The following is a 19101-nucleotide window of genomic DNA, read 5'->3' as shown; positions in this document are numbered from 1 at the left end:
ATAATCAAAGCATGAACGTAGTAATATTAAGTGAATAATACCAGACCGAATTAAAATCAGAACTGACCGTTTAAATTCATGTTAAGCAGACCGTGTAACTTTTGTAAAAGAATGGTTTTCTCAAAACACATTTTAGGAAGTGATCTCCCATAGTCTTAAAATGTTTATCATATGGAATATTCTCTATATGTGTGCATCATTTTTATCATGTTGCCAAAGTTTATTGTCAGTAAAGTTACCGATGACGTAAATTCAGGAGCTGATCAGCTCTCAAGGGTTAATCTGAGTCGGACATGACGCTGAAATCTGATACAGGTCCTGATGTATGAGCTGTGCTGTGCTATAGTCCCTGCCGCCTGTGTGTTTTAAGTCTTGAATCCACAGGTGGGTTTTCACTCCTTCAAATATGTTGGCACGAGCTGCTCGGTGACGCTAGGATGTAAAGCTCACGCGCCTGTCCTGCGTCGTCGTGTTGTCCCGTCCTCAACGCACTGCGTCATGGCGACAGCGAAGGGAAAGTTACGCATTTCCTAGCCGGAGTTTATGGATTAAATCACCCGGCAGTCATCTTCCGCATGTGTAAGTACTTCACGTTTATGTTAGCTGCTTTGGTTGGATGAATACTGGAATAATCGTCGATAGTTCCTGTTCGTTTCTCACCTGTGCCGACAGGTGAGCTGCTATGACACCTGTTAGCAAGCAGCGTGTAGTGTTTACTTATCTTATCTCATCTCTTCTCCTTTATCTGACCACACGAAGTTATGAAGGTGTCTTTGATTTTTATTGGTTGTGAAGGACTTTAGTCAGGAAAACTCTTCTGTTGTGGAATTTCTAACTCTTGCTAAGCAGATTTCCTTCCTCCTCACAGTATGGTGGATCTCAGTGTTTCACATGCACCTGAAGCCCTAATCCCAAAGACAGGCGGCCCTTTTAAAATGGAGGAGCTGGCTCTGATGGCCTTGCTGGAGTGTCCCCTGTGTTGCCAACAACTGGATGTGTCAGCTAAGGTTCTGCCCTGCCAGCACACCTTCTGTAAGTCCTGCCTGCAGAGACATGAGACAGCCCACTCCCAGCTCTTCTGTCCAGAGTGTCGAGCCCCTGTACCAGCAAGGACAGTGGAGGAGCTTCCCACCAACCTCCTGCTGGTGCGGCTCCTGGAAGGGCTCCAGGGCTCACAGGGGCCCAGCAGGGATGGACAGACCACCCGCTACGCAGTTCCCTTGTCCAGGGGTGGCTTGTCTGTGTGGGAGGGTAAGCAGCAGCAGCAGCAGCAGGAGAGTCTGCACAAAGAGAAGCCAGGGCAGAACGAGGTCAGTACTCGACCCCAGCTTTACCCCAGGCTCCCTGTGAACTACAACTTAAGTGTACTGCAAATAATGAGATGACTTTTCAGTAGTGTTACTGTAATTTGAGTAAATAATTGTTAAATGACAGTGACCCTCTCACAGATTGACAAAGTTATAACCTTTGCTACATCGTATCTATCCAGCAGTAATTTATGCAGAGAGGTTAAAAAACAGCAGAGAAAATTCAAACAGATGAATAAACCAAGCATGGTTGTCTGCTTTTGGCTTTTAAATGCAACACAAATTTCTCTCTTTTTTAATCCCAGTGATGAAGAGATGATATAAAGCCATACAGAAACACTGCTTATTGATTTTCAACATTGCCCACAACATCCTTAAACACCCACACATGTTAAAGGGAGAGTTACTTCAGTATACACAGCATCTCTGACTGTCGAGAACTTGTATTGTCTCATGTTTTATGTCTTCACGTTTTGTGGAATAGCACTATGTGTCACTTCTCTGATGCACTTTAAAACCTACTCATCACTGTGCCTCAGACAAATCTTAGGAGTAATTTTCCCCAATGTGAGACACTTTGCACAGAAAAGCTTGATCTGACCTATCAGACTGGTTTATCTTTTGACAAACAGTGTCTGTTGTGGCTTTAATACACTTAATAGAATAACAAAGTTTATATTATAGCCAAGATTGCATGCCCTGTTCTCCTTTTTATCATTTAGTACTGATCTTCATGTGTATCATCTTCAATGAATTTGTTGAACTTAACTTAGTTTATGCTTCACTTTCATCCATACATAGAGTGGCCAGTAAGTATCACACGATTTGGAAAAGCCACAAAACGACAGAAGTACAGCCACAACGGAAGTTGAAAGAGGTTTGTTATCCCAACAGACATGGAGAAGTTGTGAAAATCAGTAAATTATTTTCTTTTTTGACTTCAGCTGTGATAAATATAGCTTCGCAGGGTTGTGAACTTGTGATATCCTGAATATTTATTTTCCTCCTTGCAACTGTCCCCTGATTGGGACCTTAAACATTCAGCCGATAAAGTTAGAAAACAGAATAGAATAGAAAAGAATAGAGTTACTTTATTGATCCCAAACTGGAAAAATGTTGTGTTAACAGCAGAAAATCGATGGAGTCAGTAGAAAAAATACAAAAAGAAAAAAGAATAAAATAAAAAAATACATAAAGACTCAAGTAACAATAAAATACAACAATAAGGATTGTGAGCGGTATAAACACCAGCTATAAATTAACGTCATTTCTAGTTTCAAAAAGAGAAATTAAATACAACATTAAAGCAAATCACACAATCTCTGGCACATGTCCTAAATTTTAAAAATGATTAAATAATTTCTCATTTTCTTCAGCAAGTTGGCCTCGAATAACTGCTGTTTCTTGTTGTGGGAGTGTCGATAAACCTGCCTTTAGTTTCATTTGTTCTTTCAAGCTTTATTCCTCCTTAGCTTACATCGTTTCTGTAAAAATGTAAACTACAACTGTTTAAAAGTGGATGCCAACAACAACTCCAAGTTGCAATAAAGTCTTAAAACTTTTTTAAAGGTTTTTGAAAAAGTCTTAAAAAGGTATTGAAATCAACCTCAGGATTTTAGCATATACCCTGTAGTACTTATATTTCTGTATTTACCAGTAATGTGTCCTCTTGTAATTAGCTTTCTGAAGCAGTCATGTGATAACGTTAGCATTAGAGCAATATTAATCATAGCTAAAGCTAAAAAAACAAAACAGTTATTTATTTGCTTTCACAACTTTTCTGTGTCTGTTGGTTTAATAAACCGTCCTCTTAACTTCCTGTGGCTTTTGCATTCAAGTTGTTGCTGTTACAAATCGGCTGACACCTACTGGCCACCGTACATTCAGGCATGTAGGCCAAAGTTGTACACAAAAGAGAAATCAGAACTAAGAGCAGAATTAACAACAAAAGATAAAAATATGAAAGACTAGCAATAGAAAAGCAATAAAATACTAATTCATGAATAACTGCAGCATGTGAGACAAAAAAGTCATACTCATGAAGTGAGTTTAAATCAATAAAAATCCAAATGAGAAAAGTAGAGTCTGATTATAAATGCACTGATGAAAATATTGGCAAATGCTGAGAAATTATTCATATTAAATGTTAGATTAAAAAAACACATCCTTTAAATTCAAGATCTCTATAAAAACTCTTTGATAGAACGGCGTGTTTTGAGATTTTTAACTGTCGTTCAGTCTAGTTAGATTTTTGGATGTTGAGCAGTTATATAAAAGCTTCGTTAGAATCAAGTAGACAGCAGAGAGTGATGTTGAGTCATACTTCAAAATCATTACTTTCTATAGAGCAGCTCCCGACAGCAAATCTGTCTCTTAATTTAAACCCTGCAGTGCTCTGAGCATCATAAAGATCCTTCAGTCTCTCAGCCCTGACACAGTTTTCATGTGTTGCTGATGTTTTTATTCTCTGAGGTCATGCACGGTGCAGCTCCATGTGCAAACTGTTTAGAGCATTTAAGTGTTTACTTGTAATCTGCAGTTTTGAGTTCAGCCAGAATTCAAAGAGTTCATCCCAATCCATGAGGGGGAGTTTGTTCTTATTCTGCTGCTAAAAGTCTGTTAGCATTTAAGAAACTTCTGTTGCAAAACATTTAAAATATGCAGTTGTCCTCTGTGCCCTTCCACTCAGGCTGAGTGTACAAAACTGTAAAAGGTAAACTGATAAAAAAAAAAGATTCACAGTAAAGCTTTACTCTGCTCAGTTCCTCATCTTTCAGGAGGAAAGGATGTGCCGTAATGAAGAAATGTGCAAACTTTGATAAGAACATCACACTTTATGACCAAAGTCTGAGTATGCAGATTTTTTTCACTTACTACTACACTACTTCATTTCGACTCATCCAGAAAACGAAACATAGTAAATCAAGATAACACAGCAATAAATTTAAATGAGACGACTGACACCTTATCTGTGACTAGACTGAGGGACTTTCACAACTAAAATACCCTGTAGCCCCTCATGTGAACACTCATTTGTACAAGGATAAGTGATAATTTCAGCCATTTTATATATAAAATAAAATGTTATTTATCTTAAAAACAGCTTGTTATTGAATAGCCCTGGAATATATTTTCTTGTATGAAAAGTTAGATAACTCGACCTCTTCATCTAAACTTAAAATGCATGACTTTGATCTTTTCTCCAGCTCCAAGATCTGACCCACAACCAGCGAGCTGATCCACCCAGGGAGCTGATCCTCACTCTGGGAAACACTTACACCCCGACACTCATGGCCGATGAGAACTGGCACCACTATGGAACCGTCCCTGACATTAGCAGTGTGTCAATCAACGCCGGCACGCTGCAGGCCGTCAACCAGATGCCACCTCTGCAGCTTCACCCGCAGTCCCAGCCTCCGGCTCTCTGCAGGGCGCTGTTCGACTTTAACTCCGGAGAGATGAATCTTGAAGACAGGAAATATTGTCTCAACTTTCTTAAGGTCTGGCTTGCTAACTGCTGGCTTATCACAGCTGGAAAAGCTTTATTTAACAGGCTCTGTCTTGTGCATGTACACCTGATCTTTTAAATGCTTTTAGGATTTCTCAGTCTGTAATTAAAGCACAAAGTGAATGATTACAGGTCAACAGAAGCCCTCAGGGAACAATGAAACTTTACGTCTTAGTGGAAAAGGGAAAGATTTACCTTATTTTACTGATTTTAATGAGTGTTTTTAATGTTTAGGCCATCACTTTAAGCTAACTGGCAGGCTAACCGCCTCTGCTTCAGTGTTACCCACAGAAAATGTGTCTTGAAAATTCTTCAAGTACGTAAACATCCAGTGACTAATCATGTCATCATCTACCAAATACTTTTAGGCTGTCACAATCATAATTTCTAATCATTGTTTGTACCACTACTAGACTATTTTTTAACCAATCACCTGATCGTAACATTCTGCTAAATGCCTTTCCCAAATACCCAGAGTCATAGGTGGAACCTTCAAGCAATGTATAACACAAAACAAAGTAGTTAAATCCTTGTTCATAGAGGGATAAGAAATCCAAGGTTACGCACAAACTTTTCAAGTGGCTCAAAAAATATTTTGTTACACTTGAAGATCCCGTGGGGTCTTTTTAGCTGCCCATGAATCAGACCGAAATCGATGTTTTCTTGTCTTTTGTGACATAAAAAAAGACCACCAACAAGTGGCATGATTATTGTATTATTTTTCTCAAGTGTGTCAAAGTTTTTTTTCACATGTTCAAAGGTAAACATTCATAATCAGTGAGTCAAAATAGAAGGGAGCATTTTTTTTAATGTTTTTTTTAAACATTATACCATACCATACCATACCAGCTTTATTTATACAGCACTTCTAAAAACAACCACAGCTGTAGACAAAGTGCTGTACAGGTAGATCAAAATGAAATTATAAAAACAGATAAGTAAAAACAGACAAATAAAAGAAAACATTGTAAAAACAATAAAAGCAAATTTTAAAAAAATGCAAGTAAAAGGGAATCAAAGAAAATAAAAGAAGTAAGAACAGGCAAAGAAACTAAGTCTCGCTGGAGTTAAAAGCCAAAGAATAAAAATGGGATTTAAGACGTGTTTTACATCATTAAAATAATACTACATTGGCATGACCAGATATATTAATAATAATAATAATAATAATAATTATTATTATTATTATTATTATTATTATTATTATTATTATTATTATTATTATTATTATTATTATTATTATTATTATTATTATTAATATTATTATTATTATTATTATTATTATTATTATTATTATCATTTATTTTATTTATTTTATTATTTGTTTTTTAAGATACTGTATAGCATATAAAAACATTGTATAAATTAACAAAATAATAAAAGCACTCAAACATTAAAAGCAGTTCTATTAGGGGTATTGATATTAAAAGACCAAAAAAGAACTTTATTTATTTTCATGGTTTCCATTTGAACCAGAAAAAATGTTTCTTAAAATAAGATGTCATTCTTATTTTTTAAACCCCTGACAGTGAGTTTAGTCCTTATATTTGGCTTGTGAAACCTTGAAAAACTATTTATATCTGGACTCATCAGGTTGATTTGGTTTTTGTTTAGAGTAATGAGTGTGATTTTAAAACAGAAATTACACAAAACATTGTAAAAATTAGATTTGTTTGCAGTGTTTGTGCTGGTTACTGTTCTGTGACTGTGAATTCATATTGTTGCCTTGTTTTAATGGTTTATATCACATAAGACAGTTTGTGGCTGATTGAACAAGTCGTGCAACTTGAACTTAACTTTTTTCAATGGACGTATTGATGTACCAATTTACTCAAACACAAAGTGGATAGATTCTTTGTTTCCTCATGACTTTTGAAAGTCTCAGACTGTTTTCAGGTGAAGAGGCTCCTCATCATACTGATAGATAGCCATTGTTTGTTGAGTGTTGGGAGACGTGTGGAGCTGGAGGTTCAGCCCTTTACTGCTGCAGTCTTTATTTCCCCTGAAGGATCTGAAGGCAGTTATATAAGGGCCTCTGCATTTGTGTGCTGTCCATTAAAGCACACTTACACTCAGCTCTTTCCCCCCAGTTTTAATGCAGATGGTCAAATGGTTTTTAGAGTGAGGCTGTCTGCAGAAAGGACTGGGCCTGCAGACACAAAGCGAGTGGATGTCACATGCTGCAGGAGAAACACTGAGAGTTTTCTGAGCTGAGTGCTCAGTCTCCAGGACGACCACGCTCTGTTACACGCACCTGGCATCCTGTTTGTTGTTTTATTGGTTTCTCAGCTTTGCTGCACTTTGTCTAAATCCAGCCCTCTGTGTGTTTGTTACTTATTTCTGGGCTGCAGGGGGACATCCTCACTGTCATCAGACGGGTGGATGAACACTGGATTGAAGCCAAGCTCGGGGATAAAGTTGGAATTTGCCCTTTGCAGTTTACAGAGGTGAGTTGTCCACGGCGCTTTCTTCCCTCATTGTTTGAATGTGGGCTGTGGCCTTTTCAGCATGATGAAGCTTGACACCTGCCGTTTGACACTTTGGTCCGACGGTGAGGCTCTTGTTACGAATTAGACCATAGATGTTGGAGCTGGGTGCCAGTAATTCCAGGTCACTGCCGGGGCGCCACCTTGATTTTTATTCAAATCTTTGATTCATCTGTAAATGTCAGTCCTGCGCTGCAAAGTGCTGAGGCAGAGAGCTAATCTGTGAAGCCCTGCTGTGTCTGCAGCTGCTCATTAGTGTGTGACTATGTGGCTTACTCAGGTTTGCCTTGCTTGCTTAGCTTGCTGACAGTCATTTGTTTTCCTCTGTGGCTTCTGCCTCTAGGATTAACTTCATCCCTGCCGGGGACATTTGCTTGCTCCTACAGCGAGGTCAATGTGGTGCCTCATTCACTTTTCTTCTCCTGCTTGTCATCTGTTCTGGGATGGTTTTATTTTAATATCTCTCTCCTCCCCTCCTCTCCTGTCCACCCATATCTTCTCCTGAAGCCCCGCCTCAGTGATGCTGTTCATCTTTATCCAACTCTCTCCTCTATTCTTCACCTTCCTCTTCCCTCCTCCTCCTCCTCCCTCTTTCTGAGCCTGCCTCTCCTTGTGTCGTGCAGCCAGGCGTAAAGACACAGTAATGCTTTCTCTGCTTGGGTGGCATAACAGCACATCACTGTGGGGAGTGAAAGCATTAACCCTGCCATGTCTGTCTGTCTGCCTGCCTGCCTGTCTGTGCAGCTCCTCTCTTAGCAGCAGTCAACCCTCCCCGGCGTACTGGCTGGTACTTATGCTTCTGGCTGCCTGCTTCCCTGCCTGCCTGTCCAACAAGTTGTAGGGGTGAGTTGAGTGCTGATAAGTGGGTGTGTTTAGACAGCGGTTTTGCTGATCAGCAGGAGCAGAGGTTGACAGGAGCTCGTAGCAGGTAGCAGCAGGTTTTAGAGGATTTTATGTACTGAGCTTTGACTGTTCTCTCTGGTAGGATTTATCCCAAATTTCCATTTATTTGTTCATCTCTTTCAGCCAAACTCTGTTGCTGCCAAACTGCTGGAGGGAAAGAATCGCAGGGCGAGTGAGTCAGCAGAATTTCACCACCGTGGGGGCAAAGACAAGGCCACTGACGTACCTAGCAGGACCACCCTTCACGGAGTCCCTCAAGCCCCTGCAAAGACACCCATCATCAATGCGTTGCCTCTCTCCAGCCAGCGGAAACAGCCTGCAACCAGCAGCAACAACTTTTACCAGTCCAGCAAAGGAGAGACAACAAAAAACACCACCTTTAACAACTTCAACCATCAGGGTCAGCCGCAGCGTCTCTCTGTGCACGCTGCTAACCGTGGTCTTTCTCACGCATCCAGAGTAAACTCTCAGCGAATTAGACGCCACTCTGACACTACTCACCGACACCTGTTACAGGTGAGTCACATAATAACAATTCTGTTTTCCTGGCTGCTGAAAAGTTCTCATGTCTCTCTTTCTCATCATCCTTGAGCTCTAACAAAAGTTGGCTTAGTTTTGTTTGCTGTGATTTGCTAAACAGAAAACACATGGTTGGTGAAAAGGTGGTTTTTGTGTGGGGTAATTGATGTTTTGATTTGAGTCATCGAGGGATCAAATCGTCCTCAGGGAACTGTGACACCAAGCTTTAGGAATGAATGTGAAAGAGGCATCGCCCTTGTGTTGGCCGCTGCATGATGAAGCGTCTCTCGTTAAAACAACACAGATGTAGAGAAAGGTTAGAAATGAAAGGTCCCTTATCAAGTGTCCTAGAGCGTAGGTAAGGGTTTCCCTTCGCAAACAAGAAGTGGTTCAACAGGGTGTGTTATTTGTCTGAGATATGTACTTTATTTACTTCTTACAACCAGAACGGCACTGAGAAGCTTTGTCCACATTTCAAACGACCACGTCCACTAAATTGTACCAAAAGGTTGCGCTTATTTACAATCTTGAATTTGATTGTTAGACCAAACTAATACAAGCTCTGACATCCACTTACTGTCTTATCTACGTTTTAGATGACCATTACCCAGAAATGTGCAAAAAGCTGTGAAACAGTTTGCTTTGGAGATGCCTGAAAAATTTGGACTCACTTTGTTCCTATCAACAAAAAAGAAAATGAAACACCTCTTATCAACAATGTTGTGTACACAGCTGGATGAGCTGTCTTCAGTTTGCATTGGAAAACAGTGACATAACATGTTGTGAATACTGCACAAAGCCAAAGCCAGACAGTGCCTGAGTGCAGTGCAAACATAAAAGCCTTTGCAAGGTTTAATAATATCACTTGCTGCCAACTTCCCTGCCCGCCAAGATAATGATTTCCTTTGATTGAGCTTAAATTCCACTGCTTTGCTGTGCAATAATACATGTCAGAGGCTAAAAATGATAATGTTAATCCTGAAGCTGCTTCAGAGGAAAAAGCAGGAGAGGGAGGGAGTTAGAGGAGAATTGAAACTTTAAAGCTAGATTAAAAAAAAAAACAGGAAATGGAAGAGATAAGGCAGGAAGAGGTAAAGGTGAGAGGAAAAGCCAGAGCAGTAAAGGTGGAGCAGAGCTAAGAAGAGAAAAAGAGAAACAATGCATCAGCTGTGAAAAGGCAAAACAGTAAAGCATGGAGGAAGGCAGAGGAGAAATGAGCGATACATGTGGAGAGTGGGAGGCTTGGAGAGTCCCTCAGTGTGTCTGCTTATCTCTCTCATGTTGATGATGATGATGATGAGTCACTGGTGAAGGTGGTTACATAAGAGACCCTCCTCTCCCTCTCTCTCTTTCCCTTGCTTTCAAACTCCTTCCTCTTCACTAAGCAGGTAACACTCACTTTCACATCAGTGGGCCAGTAATAGCAGACAAGCCACACGCTTTTCTTTTTAAAGGAGCAGAGGGTTCTGTCCCTAAAGCCGAGGCTGAGCTCCCCTCTGACCGAGCTGGCATGTGTGCTATTCTTAGCTCTGCATCCCATCAGCTCTCACCTCTGGCTCTGATGTTTCACACAGAGGGATGCTGCTTCCCACCAACTGTGGATGAAATAATGTGTTTTCCTGTTAATATTGGCAGGCTTATGTAAGAGCAACATTTGGGGTGGGAATGATTCAAATGTGAGAATATCATCTTCAAATGCAAAACGGAAATGTTGGGTCGCACATCATCCAATCTGACGACACAGGGAGCTTCATTAAAGTGACACTTGAATCTTCACATTTGTTAAAATGAGCATATATTCTTAGCTTATTGACAAGTTAGAATGTTTTTTTTTGTAAGTTTACTTAAAATCCAAGTCACAAAAAAAAAATCCCAAGTTGATTGATAAGATTAAAAAAAAGGACAGCAACAGTACAGAAGGTCTTATGGGGAGAGAATTGATCAAATACCTTTAAGCATGAGTCAACAGAAGGGTTTTTAGCTGCTTTCTGAAAACAGGACAAAGAAATCAGATTTCTGTTACACATCTTGTTTTTCTCTGACCCTAGTTTAAAAAGTCTTAAACAGGGGTGGCCAACCAGTGAGAGACCAAGAGCCACAGAAATTACCGTGGTACTACAAAGAGCCACATCACACACACACACTTCCTCTCACACATTCCAAATTTTGAAGTGACATTTATGGCGTTTGTAAGTGTGTTTCAATACGTACTTGGGGCCGTGTCAAAAACAAATTTTTGTTTTTACTGCAGAAGAGACAAAGTTTCATCCATCTATCTATCTAGAAAGCTATGAGCACATGTGCGATGTAGAGAAATGAAACTGAAACTTAAGTATCAGTCTCATCACCATAGTATTGATAAATACTGATCAAAACATCAACATATATCAATAATTTAGATTGATTGGTACACCACTACTCCTAACAATAATGAATGGATCAAAGAGCTGCACACCGAAAGGCAAAGAGCCGCATGTGGCTCGTGAGCCGCAGGTTGGACCCCTGGTCTTAAAGATGCAAATCTTTTAGTCTGAATTTGACAGCTTCTCACTGAAGCCAAGTTAATGTAAGCAGTAGTCTGAACCACAGATGTCCAGGATTGATTAAAGGAGTTTGGAGATCATTTTCACTAATCACTTCATTGTTATTGTTCTTGCTTCTAGCAGTCCCATATTATCAACCTTTTCATTAAAATGTCATTGTTAACCTGAATATTTTATGGCTCTCGGCTGTCGGAGGACCAAAAAGGCCAAAGAGTGATTCATCTTGGGCTCAAGGAACTTGACCTCACATTTTTGGCATTATACAGACCAAACAATAACATGATTAATTATGGAAAAAAATAACCAAAAAGTTTGAAATATTCAATACTTGCTGTCCAGTCATATAAACATAATTTATTATTCATCCATCATCATCCACCTACTCAGTGTTTTTTTCACTTATTCTGCCAGAAGACATCCTCAGGCCTGTGTGGGCATGTGCAGAGGACTCTTCATTAACATCCCTCTCACTGTTATCTTCATCGCAGCTGCTCAGGCAGATTAATTGTACCCTTATTTAAAGGTGTTTCAGAAGAATTTGACCCTGGCTGAGAAGCTGGCAAAAGCCCTTTAATCAGGAACTTTCCATTAGCCTGCTCAGAATTTTTCCAAAATGTGCACAACATATATTTGCACAAGTGTCACCCTTTAGATCCTGAGACTAAATAATGTTACATATCACTCAAACCATTACACTGTGAGTTAATTCAACAGTAAGCGCTGTATGAGTTGGCAGTATGTCTTTGTCAGGTGACAACATTTATATTTATAAACATTAGTACTGTTTGAAACTCAATGTAGAGGATGGAAAATGACAAAATATGTTTAAAAATCTGCACAACTAAAGGAGAGGAATGAGCAGGAACATGACTCCTGAGTGATTTGTTGAGTGAGAAATGTTGATCCGTGGCAGCTTGTGACAAGAGGCGACAGTCACCAGTTCAGCTCATGAATAGCAGTAGAGAAATTTGTCTGGTGACTGGGGAGGTCACTTTATTGGCACTGCTGGTGTATCCTGGAGCAAGACACCAGAACCTCACAACTCAAAGCACCCACCCAGCATGCAGCCCCCTCACTCCAACATCCTCCATAAGTGCGTGGTTATAGGACCTCGTGTGTACAGCGCAATTTTCAAGAGTTACATTTGCTTTAATGGGTCTTCAAAATGTAAAGAGAACTTAGCCTCTCAGCTTGATGTCATCACAATACATTCGTTCAGGTAAAAAACTGATTTACACTTGAATCGACCAAAGAACTTCAGACTTTTTTAAACACAGTTCAGGGGACTTCCCTGTTTTCATAGTATCAGCATGATGTGGCACAAGGCTAACATCAACAGAAATCTTACCAGTGTGATTGAAGGTCTAATGAGGCTGATTCACTGAAACACCTGTCAGGATGTGCAGGGTGTTGACATGAGTAATACATTTGGTCTTATTTCTATCTTGTGTCATCTCAAAAACCTTTCAAGCTCTGTGCATTACAGTGATTTCTTAACAACAAGGACCAATTGTTCGTATTAAAGTCTATAATCCCATCAGTATTTACAAAAACTGTTACAAAATAAGGAAACAAGCAGTTTTATGATGAAATTACTATAAAACGTGTTCACGACATTATTAGAGAAATGAAGTGTATCTTAGCCTTTTATTGTTTATCAAAAGCTATAGAGGTTAATCAGCTGTTTCAACGAAACCCACACAGCTAGAATTTGATTCTTATTTAGATTTGTGATTTTAGAAAGCTGCTGTTTTAAGAGTATCCAGATATTGGATCAATCCATTCAGTCTGTTATGCCAAAGCCACACCTCCAGAACACATGGCTTTGCTCTGCCAAAGCCACACAGCAAATTTTACAGCAAGTGGAGCGAAGCTCAGCCGAATGTTAGCATTATTAGCGCTTTGCATTGATTTATTGAACCCAACTTAACACAATTCTCTTGCAAGCTCGAGCTTGTTCAACATCTCTGTAATGAGTTTGGATTTATTTCCTCTTGCTTTTCACATTCAAATTTTTTTTGCTCGGTCACAATTGTTGATTTGTAGGACCATTTAATGCAGTAGTCAGCTCTATTTGGAAAAAGATACTGCCAAAATGAACTGAATCTGACCTTTCAACGATTCTTTCTTTTGGGATATAACTGTTTGATTAATCTGTACCGTGATGAGAGATTTGAAGATGATATTTTCGTTGTTTTCTACATTCATGTTTAATGAATAAAATGGTAAATTAAGGGATAGATAGACTTCTCCAAACCTAAACTTGGATATTGTGGTCCTTTCAAAAAACCACAGCAAGTAAAGCATCAGAGATGAGAAGGATTTGCAAAAATAGACCCTTACCCTGGAACTAGAGGAGAGAAAGATATTTGGGCTCCAAATATAACCCTCCAAAATTAGAACTTAATTCTATCAAAATGTGAACTGTGAATGTGATGTGAATTATAGTTTTCAAATAAACATGAATGGAGTCAATTTATGTATTTATTTTACCACTTTAAAAAATGTTTCGTTAGGCATTCAGTTGTAACATTGAGCTTTCACACATCAAGTCAAAGCTTCAGTGTGTCGTGCTAACAGTTTCTGTGGGACTGTCATCACTGGCAGGAGTGCACCAAAGTTTGGCAATAATATTCTGCTGATAGGCTGATTTATTTATGGCTCCTGTCTGCATGAGCTTGCTACCCATTAACAACAAATCAGACTTTTATTTACTGCATGACCGATAGCCGCAGCATCCTCTCCATGTAAATATAGCCGCTGCCACTGCCGGGTCACTGCACCTGGCCTTTGCGTGACTGCAGCATAACCAAAGCACTCTCTTTGAATCTGATAAAACACAAACCAAGAATAGAAAGAGGACACTGTGTAATAAAAGGAGCTGAATGATTTATTACATGAAATCAAGAATGATTGGTCCGTCTTCTTGATGCATAACACAACATTTTGAACTAAGTGTTCATTGATGCTTTTAGCATAAATTCAATATATAACTTGTAGATAAAAAAAAAAAACGTATGTGACAGTGATGTTTATCTATGTTCTCGACTATAATGGTGAGCTTGTATGTCTTCAGGACATTTTAACACAAAAATATCTTGCTTTGCTTCTACTTCACAGCGCCGCCTTTGATAAGTGTTGCTTTGCTTATAGGCATGGTTGCATCTTTGTTATGACTTCTTTTGTGCTTCTCTGCCTCAGATTGTGAATGCAGCTTAATGGTGGGAGAGTTGTGTGGCATCCAGGCACATGCTATATATAGGGACCCACAGGCCAGCAGCGAAGTTTACCGCTGTCGATGAGCGGTAGTGCTCTTTAATGGGTTAGGGTGTCTTTATAGAGATAACAAATTATGGTAAAACAAAACTTGACTTTATAATCCTATTACACGATTGGTATATTGATATAAATGGGTATTTTTAAAAAGGGAAAACTGTGAAGTATGTGTCCAACCAAAAAGGCAGTGTTCAGTTTGGTAACAACATAATTAAGGATTAATTTTCACACCGTCATTAACCGTTTCTAGACACACCTTGATGTCACTCCCTGCAAGACACTGGCTGTGTCAGGACTGACTCACAGCCTGTTGACTTCCTGCCTGTCAGCCAAAAAGAAAGAAAGAAAGGAAGAAAAAGGAGACAAAATGCTAAAGAAGGCCTGCTAGCTTGTTTATTTATGTTATAAACCACAGAAAAGGTATCTTTCACTATCTCCCTTCGAGATGGACCTCAATAATCCTTCAAATCATAGTATACATGAGACAAAATTAAGGAAACTCTTGACTGAATGAGCAGAGAAATACGACTAATGCATATTTCATCACACAGAACATGCAGAGTTACTTAATAATTAAAGAGTAGGGAAATAAGTAAAATCAGATGTTATTGCCTCAGCAGTTTCCTCATGCCAGAATAGATTAGTATCCAAATGAGAGTGTAGAGTGACATATTTGAGACTGTACTCTTCATCACCATTGTGACAACATTAGTCAGGGAAGAGTTTTGTTTAGTTATTTGATAGGAACAATGAAAGTAAGTAAATGAAAGGGTTTCAAAGAAGTATACCCTTTCCCCGTGAAAGAAAAATCTACATTCTCAGTTCTCTGCAAAAATATCTTTTAAAGTTTGCCTTTAGTTAACATGACTCTCAATATTACAACACAACCCATACATTGCAATGCGAGCTCCAGTGAGTGATAACACTTGTACTGTTTAGCCTACCACATTATCCACATGGTCCCACAACCCAAAGCTTGTAGACAGATGAACAGCAAATTGACGTACATGGTTTGAGCAATCAAATGAAATGGGCACCTCCCTTCACTAAATGCACCATCTTTGTTAATGCTGATGATTCATTGACTGGTTTTCTACCAGCCTCGCGTTTTTCTGTTCTTCAGAGTGAGCAACATAAACCAGGATATGGGTGAATAAAAAAATATATTTCCAATAAAATTTAGTGATTATTCTCAGGTTGACTGAAAGATGCACAATTTAGGCACTAATCTAGGAGTTTATGCTGGTCAGCTCTTTTCATAATCGCATCTGTTTTTCCACCATCGGACAGTATTCAGAAAGCTCCCATGGTTAGGTCTGCATGATTCCAGCTCTCCTATGCTAAGCCTGCTAGCTTTGGCTGTATGCTCTTGTGTTTATACTTTCTCTTCATCTTTGTTGACATCACAGCCTGATTTCCATTATGATAATCATTTTGAATTCTTCTCATTTCAGAGTGAGAGGAAGATGACCAGTGAGACCCCGCCCACCATCTCCATGGCCCTGGTGAACCCCCAAATGTCCTCTGCCTCTGCAGACAGCAAAAACTCCTCCACACAGCAGCTCTCCATCAGTGTGTGAGTCACTGTTTTAAGCAGAATCTTAATGTTGTGATGGTGCCAGATCTCTGATAAAAGGAAAGACAAGATAACAAATCAAGAAACACTCAAGTACCCCTAGAAAATGTGAAATCATTTCTATACTTTAACAGGTAAGCCAGAGCATACAGAAATAACATGGACTTACCCTCTGTGTGACTCAGGTGTGCAGTCCTCTACTCCTACAAACCACGACGGCCGGAGGAGCTCGAGCTAAGGAAAGGAGAGATGGTGGGAGTGTACGGAAAGTTCAAAGAAGGCTGGCTGCGTGGGTTATCGCTCAGAACGGGCAAAGTAGGCATCTTGCCCAGCAACTACGTTTCGCCTGTGCTCAGGTGAGAGGCTGCGAACCCTGACTGCAGCAAGTGGGAGCTAATGACAGTGCGATTTAGAGTAGGCAGGATAACGTGCCATCAAGAAAATGATTGAATAATTCCAATATAGCATTAACCCTAATGGTCATGTCGTTTAGATACACTTAAGGAGTGAAATACTGTAGAAAGTTCAATTTGTGCCTATGTGTGTCATTGCCTTGCTGCAGAACCTCGGCCAGACTCCTGGAGAACAAAGCAGCTAACTCGTCCTCACAGTACAGCACAGCAGCTGGAAAGAAGCCCACAGCTGCCAAGAATCCTGCTGTGGTCCTTGCTCTTGATAGGGTAAATGCTGATGGAACGATACACTCATCAGGACAGGTGCAGTCTGTGCCAAATGGAGCACAGCATGCAATGTCATCCACAGGAGCTGGAAAACCATTCCTGTATGGGAGCTCACAAGGTTGGGAGACAGTGAGACGCATTTTTAACCCTCATAGAGGTGAGAGTTAAACAGTCATATCTATAGTCTGAGCGATGACTGAAGGAAAGGAGGATTTTTTTAATGTTTTGTTTTTACTGAATGTCTTCTAATTCTTGTTTTAGGCTCAAACCATTTCTCCCAAACGTCCAATATGAATGTTCCGTCCAACTCTCAACACTTTGCACAAGTTCAGGCATCCGGCTACTCACCTGCACTACAGAGGAAGAAAAACACTGCGATCTTGTCCAAATCCGGCCGACCAATTGGCTGGATGACTGAGCCTGCAGCGCCCTCTGCTGTCTCAGCCTTTAAGGACAGAGACTACACTGCTTCACATGAGGCAACTTTCCAGCATGACAGACAGCCATTCAGTAGACCTCAATCAATACTAGTCAGGCCCGACTCACACAAGAACAATACAGACAAGGTAAGATCACATGATGAATAAAAAGTAGAATGTGTTTGGGTTGCATGCCTGTGTGTATGTGTGTGCGTTTTGGATAAGATTATTCTGATACAACAGTTGCTTTGAAGTTACTGCTAATGTTTGGTTATGTCATCTCACTAATTTAAAAGACTTATTGCGCAAAAATTACAATAGATATTTTTCTTTCCCAGCCTGCAAAGTCAGTGCGGTTCGTCACAGATGAGGACTCCCCTCCACCAAGACCTCGCACCTCTTCCTGGTCATCAGGAAGTCAAGTCCCTTCCAACGTCCGTCCTGGCCCCCCTCCTTTAGAGGTGTGGGCCCCATCGCTAACCCTGGGAAGAGATGGGCCAGGGATCATTCTGAAAGAAGGAAAAGTTCCTGTCCTACGAAAGGGCCTCGAAACTTCTATCTCAGATCTAAATTCTAACCTGCAGAAATCAACTCCATCACAGCCATACCTACCTTCTGTTTCTGCTCAGTTCAGTCCCAGCAGGTATTTTGGATCTTGTGAAAAATAAACATTACGTTGTTGTCTTTATATTTATTAGATAAACATAGTGGAATGTCACATTTTTCATTGATGTAAGAGACAAGACCAATTTGACAACTTCTCTGTTGTTTTTCCAGACACAGAGTGACCATGACGCATTTAGCCCAGACAGACTCAGAACTCAGTCTGCTTCAAGGGGAGCTGGTCCTTGTCCACAGACCTCGACCTGATGGACGAATTCTGGTTACTCAGGAGAGCAGTGGACAAACAGGCTTATTCCACTGCAGTGTTCTCCAAGCCCTGGAGAGGCTCAGCTGACTGTGTAATACAGCTGTAGTACTGTATATTTCTGTATTCCATGTGTTCAACTGCCAAATAACTTGACTGACCTGCTGAACAATATGATGCGTGTAGAGATCCAAAGGTTCAAACTGCCAAATGACAATCTTATGAAGGAGGTGTTTAATTTTTCCCGAGTGCATATGAGAGTGTGAAGAAGATCCCCAGAGATATATTGTGTACTTCCAACATATGTGCATGTCTGTTACACATGCACCTATATAAGATTTTGCACAAAAGCCCACCTAATGACTGTTCCTTGTTGAATACCCATGTTACACGCATTGGTTAGTGCCTTTGTCAAACCCACAAAGAAATACTATATTTAAATATATTTAGAGACATCATGAAGTAAAATATCTGTACTGCTTATGTGGTAATAAATTATACTTCCAGAACCTTGGTGGTGTGATGTGTTATTTGAGGTATGAACATAATTCTGTCCTGAGCAATAATTAAAAAAAATTTTTACTTCTTCAATAAGCTAGAGGTAGTAGGAGATAGAGGGACTTGCATTTGAGAGTTCAGCTGCAGGGGGGTATAACAGGGGTATAAGGATATAGATATGTTATCCTTTTATAGTAAACATCTGCCATAAACAGAACATATCATATAGATATTTTGTGCCCTATCTGACTCGACCTTCATGTAGTTTCCTGTCCATAACAATAAGCCTGCTGTTTGTTAAGGTCTATACTTAAATCAGCTCTGGGAAATTGCCATTAAAACACTTTCCAACTTTTATTCCTTCTTGAAACTGTAGAAGTAAAAAAAAGAAAAAAGGCTGAAGGAAACTATAACTAATTATGACACTTCCCTTGAGATATTTTCCACAACTTTTGATCTTAATGATTTGCTTATTCCTGGCTTCTTTAAAAACTTAAAAACATGAGAAACTGCCATTG

The 19101-nt window shown here is 39.8% G+C and overlaps 1 protein-coding gene across 2 annotated transcripts; it reads left to right on the top strand.

Moving 5' to 3' along the window:
• Positions 1-285: 285 nt before the first annotated feature.
• Positions 286-18561, top strand: sh3rf2 (SH3 domain containing ring finger 2). 2 transcript variants are annotated; one of them, XM_074673443.1, is made up of 11 exons: positions 286-579; positions 869-1310; positions 4514-4807; positions 7167-7262; positions 8328-8720; positions 15997-16118; positions 16304-16474; positions 16681-16955; positions 17060-17364; positions 17556-17860; positions 17995-18561. In XM_074673443.1, the coding sequence occupies exons 2-11, from the start codon at positions 870-872 to the stop codon at positions 18173-18175; spliced, it is 2583 nt and encodes an 860-aa protein (XP_074529544.1). In that variant the 5' UTR covers positions 286-579; position 869; the 3' UTR covers positions 18176-18561. The 2 variants fall into 2 exon arrangements, with proteins under 2 accessions (XP_074529544.1, XP_074529543.1); XM_074673442.1 differs by having other exon boundaries at positions 569-672.
• The last annotated feature ends 540 nt before the right edge of the window (positions 18562-19101 follow it).

Source organism: Halichoeres trimaculatus, unplaced genomic scaffold (assembly GCF_033239565.1).
Source record: "Halichoeres trimaculatus isolate MK-OKI-2021-1 unplaced genomic scaffold, fHalTri1.1 fHalTri1_scaffold_7, whole genome shotgun sequence".
NCBI lineage: Eukaryota > Metazoa > Chordata > Actinopteri > Labriformes > Labridae > Halichoeres > Halichoeres trimaculatus.
This window is presented reverse-complemented; position numbering and strand designations above follow the sequence as displayed.

Excerpts from the sequence above, each read along its gene's own strand:
- sh3rf2 (XM_074673442.1), top strand. The coding sequence starts at position 617 with ATGAATACTGGAATAATCGTCGATAGTTCCTGTTCGTTTCTCACCTGT. Across the intron at positions 8,721-15,996 it reads CTCACCGACACCTGTTACAG|AGTGAGAGGAAGATGACCAG; the intron begins GTGAGTCACATA and ends TTCTCATTTCAG. Across the intron at positions 16,956-17,059 it reads CATTTTTAACCCTCATAGAG|GCTCAAACCATTTCTCCCAA; the intron begins GTGAGAGTTAAA and ends TTCTTGTTTTAG.